A 4,790-nucleotide genomic window follows, 5' to 3' on the forward strand; every position below is an offset into this window, starting at 1 on the left:
TTAGTACACAAAAAAAAACATCAAAGTTGTGCAGAGCTTTTTTTCCTAAAAGGAATGTAGAAACATGCCACATGTTGATCCCTGATCAGAAATGATCTCTCAGCAAAACTCGTGTATGACAGGGCTCGCGGAGGAATACAATTTCTTCTTGACCAGCCGGTATTGGGGTCGTAGTTTCAACAACTTGTCGGTAACGAATATGTGCTTGAGAGGAGGCCAACCGTCTTTGTCCAGCTTGAACACTACGGACAGCTCGAAGGTAGGAGTGACGGTCGGGTCGGGCGATATAGTGCCCAGCGTCTGCAGCTGAAGGCCCTGTTTTGTCTCCAAATATACCTGTATGAAGGCCCCGCGGAGCCCACACGGTTCTCCAACTGAGGAACGCACCACGTCCCGGGCAACCTTTGCGGTCAGCGGGCGGGGAAGYAGCAGCACTCGGCAGCGCAGATTCGATTCTTTAGCTTCAGAGAGACAACTCTCGATCTGCCTGATCATGTCCTGCTGGAGTATTCTCTCCTCACAGTCAAGAGTCATTTCAGAGTCCAGACCTGAAAAAGAGTCTGTTAATATCAATATATTGCTGATGAACCATGAGTTGAAGTTGTACCGCCTATACTTTTGTATTACAGACATTTGGTAAGGCCTATACTATTCCACTTAGGCCTACTATTCAAAAAGCGTTGCATTGCATTGTAACAGACTATTCTTATCTATTGTGCACATTTTTTTTTTTACATTGATCGTCAAAATAAGGCAATGTATTAGCAACTTTAAACGAGACAGAGCTCTGTTTAATTCATGAACTTTCAAGAACAGACCATCAACTGACAGTCATGAGCAGTCGGCTACACAGTAGACTATATGGCTGCATCAGCTACATTAATATCTACCACCGCTTGGAATGGTCAAAACCTGAGTCCTAGGCTAAAGTTGACAAAAGGCCTATAAAGTCACCAGAATTAACTGACAGTTATAATAAGCCATTATTTATAACAGTACATATATCCGATGAAATACAAATGTAGATTTCAGAACAGAGCCTTACTTGAGGAGTTCCTTTCCTTGATGAATTCGCAACTTTCAAGGCTGCCCCGACGCGTATCTTTTTTGTCGCTCGATGTGATTTGATATAGAAACTTTCGCTCGACTACGCTATCCTCTTCAGACATAATGATCATTCCGTGTCCGAGGACCAAAGCCGGGGTATAGACCATTGTGATTTTCGGTCTATTCCCTCCATGTAGAAGTCAGTTGATTGAAGTCGCTGGAGCGCTCACGGTGTTTAAATAGTAATCCTTGGTTGCTTCAGCTGCTCACGTGTGGGACTGCCTCCTTGGTTACCATAGCAGCGCGACGGTGAGCAACTGCTGAAAGGGGTTGAATCAGCCTCACGCCACATGCCTAGACATTGCACTGACTGGCCGCTCAGTACTGACAACATCACCCGTTTAATCGAGTATTCTGTGCCATTTATGTTATTAGAAAGGTTTATTGTTAGGTTATCAATAAAATAAAAGTATCCAACGCTCATACACTAAATGACCAAAAGTATGTGGACACCTGCTCATCGAACATCTCATTCTAAAATCATTGCCATTAATATGGAATTGGTCCCCCCTTTGCTGCTACAACAACCCCCACTCTTCTGGGAAGGCAGTCCACTAGATGTTGGAACATTGCTGCAGGGACTTGCTTCCATTCAGCCACAAGAGCATTCGTGAGGTCAGGCACTGATGTTGGGCGATTAGGCCTGGCTCGCAGTTGGCGTTCCAATCCATCCCAAAGGTGTCCGATGGGGTTGAGGTCAGGGCTCTTTGCAGGTCAGTCAAGTTCTTCCACATCGATCTCGACAAACCATTTCTGTATGGACCTCGCTTTGTGCACAGGGGCATTGTCATGCTGAAACAGGAAAGGGCCTTTCCCAAACTTGCCACAAATATATATATATATATATTTTTTAAATTATGATAATTTTTTCCCTATTGTATTATTGACTGTATGTTTTGTTTATTCCATGTGTTGTTTGTGTCGCACTGCTTTGCTTCATCTTGACCAGGTCGCAGTTGTAAATGAGAACTTGTTCTCAACTAGCCTACCTGGTTAAATAAAGGTGAAAAAAAGAAAGAAAGTTGGAAGCACAGAATTGTCTAGTATGTCATTGTATGCTGTAGTGTTAAGATTTCCCTTCATTGGAACTAAGGGACCTAGCCCAAACCATGAAAAACAGCCCCAGACCATTATTCCTCCTCCACCAAACTTTACAGTTGACACTATGCACCCGGGCAGGTAGCGTTCTCCTGGCATCCACCAAACCCAGATTCGTCCGACTGACTGCCAGATGGTGAAGCGTGATTCATCACTCCAGAGAACGCGTTTCCACTGCTCCAGAGTCTAATGGTGGTGAGCTTTACACCACTCCAGCCTACGCTTGGCACTGCGCAATGTGATCTTAGGCTTGTGTGCGGCTGCTCGGCCATGGAAACCCATTTCATGAAGCTCCTGATGAACAGTTCTTGTGCTGACGTTGCTTTCAGAGGCAGTTTAGAACTTGGTAGTGGGACTACCACTTCGCGGCTGAACCGTTGTTGCGCCTAGATGTTTCCACTACACAATAACAGTACTTACAGTTGACCAGGGCAGCTCTAGCAGGGCAGAAATTTGTTGAACTGACTTGTTTTGTAAGGTGGCATCCTATGATGGTGCCAAGTTGAAAGTCACAGCCCTTCAGTAAGGCCATTCTACTGCCAATGTTTGTCTATGGAGATTGCATGGCTGTGTGCTCGATTTTATACACATGACAGCAATTGGTGTGGCTGAAGTCGCTGAATCCGTTAATTTGAAGGGATGTCCACATACTTTTGTATGTATAGTGTATTTATAAAAAATGGTTTTATACTGTTCTAAGCATAAATGTAATTGATGACAGAATTATGGATACCCAGGCCTAATGTAGGCCTAAAAAGATAGGCTAAGGTTCAATATCCCCCATAACATGATTGATTGTATATTGGAGGTGGTTGGCTTAATTCCCTTTTGATGAATCCCTTTCTAAATATGTCACCTGAGGGTTCCCGGAATACACTGGAATACACTCACTGCTCTGTTCCCTCTACCTGTGCCTGCCGGTCTAGACAATGCCAGCCAGCCAGCCACGAGCCTTACCTGGGCTGAGTCACAGGTGAATCACATCACATGGCCTGACACTCACTGATCAGGCAGGAAGGGAATTTCCAATGAATCTTGGATCCTCCCTTCCCCCTCCCCTCTCCCCCCTCCCCCCTCTCCCTCTCTCCCTTGGATCTTTCAACACCCACACCACATTGTTTCAGACATGGTGAAATTAATGAGTATCTGGAAGAGTAAATGTTTTCTAAGCACGCCACTCTTTCACACACAGGCCTTGTAGTGTGTATTAGAAATGAGAATACAAGTCTCACACTATCTATAAACCTATGTGCTATTTTTAGGCTCAGGTGTTGCTGGACCTGTCGAGAATTTATGGCTGGACCTGTGTCCCAGGACGGAGTCTGACTGTAACAGCATTCAGTTATGAGTCACAGAAAAGGAAATTGACCCTTTTGGGACACCAGCTGTACACCACCAGCCTATCATCTTCAGCCCTGCCCAGATCATTATGATGTCTAAACAGTAAATAGGAAGTTCACCGTTTTTCTATGGAAGTGAATGGAAACTACAGAATGTGTTGGTCTGTAGAGTTTACCACTGTGTCTGGCTGGGCTGATGCAGACATCCTCTCTGCTTGCATTTCCCATGTTTTTTGTGTGTGTAAGTGTGTGCGTCCATGTGTGTGTGTGTGTGTGTGTGTGTTTGCTCACAGATATCATCAGCTTCCTCATCAGATTGAGAACAGGTGTTCCAAGGTTCTCAACTGATTTACCTAATTCAGGAAACGATTGACCTAATTCAGGAAATGAATCAAATGCTACTGTAAAAATATACACTCTTAGAAAAAATTTGCTATCTACTGTAAAACCAAAAAGGAAGAACCCTTTTTGGTTCCAGGTAGAAGCATTTTGAGTTTCATGTAGAAGCCTTCCCACAGAGAGTTCTACATGAAACCCCAAAAGGTTCCAACTGGAACCAAAAAGGGTTCTCCTATGGGGACAGCCGAAGAACTCTTTTGGAACCCTTTTTTCTAAGAGTGTATCACTGATGTGCCCTATTTCTGTAAAAATGTCCTCCAAGCACATTCATTGAAGTGGACCCTGTCAGCCCAGAACACGCCAGACCAGTCCCAGTCTGTCACCTGCTTGCTAGCTCCTGTATGGTCAATCAGCAGGTCATGTGTTGCTGTCTAAGAAAATCTACAACCTTGAATCCATACACCTACTGTATAGTTTCAACTTTTCTAAACAGTATCCAAGTTAGCAGTGTGTTTATGTCATTCACTCAATCAAATGGATATGGTATCTGATGCAATCACAAAGAGGTGTTTCTAAAGAAATCATCCGGACCGTGTGTGTGTGTGTGTGTGTGTGCGCTGTAGATGGATAACGTGACTGGTAACTTGTGACTCAGGCTCTGTTCTCCTCTGAATGATCAGCCCAGGCTCAGCTCTCAGCTCACTCCCTAGCCCCGGGCCAGGCATGCAGATATGGGATCTTTCTCTCTCTCACTCTCTCTCTCAAATTCAAGTTCCTTTATTGGCATGAAAAACATTGCGTTGTACATTGCAAAAGCAACAATGTATACATTATACATTGTAATAAAATAATGAATAATAAGAATATAAAATGGTAGTAGATAAATTACATATAAATAAAAAATAA

General features: G+C 43.9%; 1 protein-coding gene across 1 annotated transcript; it reads right to left on the reverse strand.

Annotated features, from left to right (window-relative positions):
- Positions 1 to 1,248, reverse strand: LOC111967242 (DNA damage-inducible transcript 4-like protein). The gene is made up of 2 exons (XM_023992125.2): positions 1,046 to 1,248; positions 1 to 548 (listed from the first exon to the last, which is right to left on the reverse strand). The coding sequence occupies exons 1-2, from the start codon at positions 1,212 to 1,214 to the stop codon at positions 100 to 102; spliced, it is 618 nt and encodes a 205-aa protein (XP_023847893.1). The 5' UTR covers positions 1,215 to 1,248; the 3' UTR covers positions 1 to 99.
- Between the last annotated feature and the right edge of the window lie 3,542 nt (positions 1,249 to 4,790).

This window comes from Salvelinus sp. IW2-2015, linkage group LG8 (assembly GCF_002910315.2).
Source record: "Salvelinus sp. IW2-2015 linkage group LG8, ASM291031v2, whole genome shotgun sequence".
Lineage (NCBI taxonomy): Eukaryota > Metazoa > Chordata > Actinopteri > Salmoniformes > Salmonidae > Salvelinus > Salvelinus sp. IW2-2015.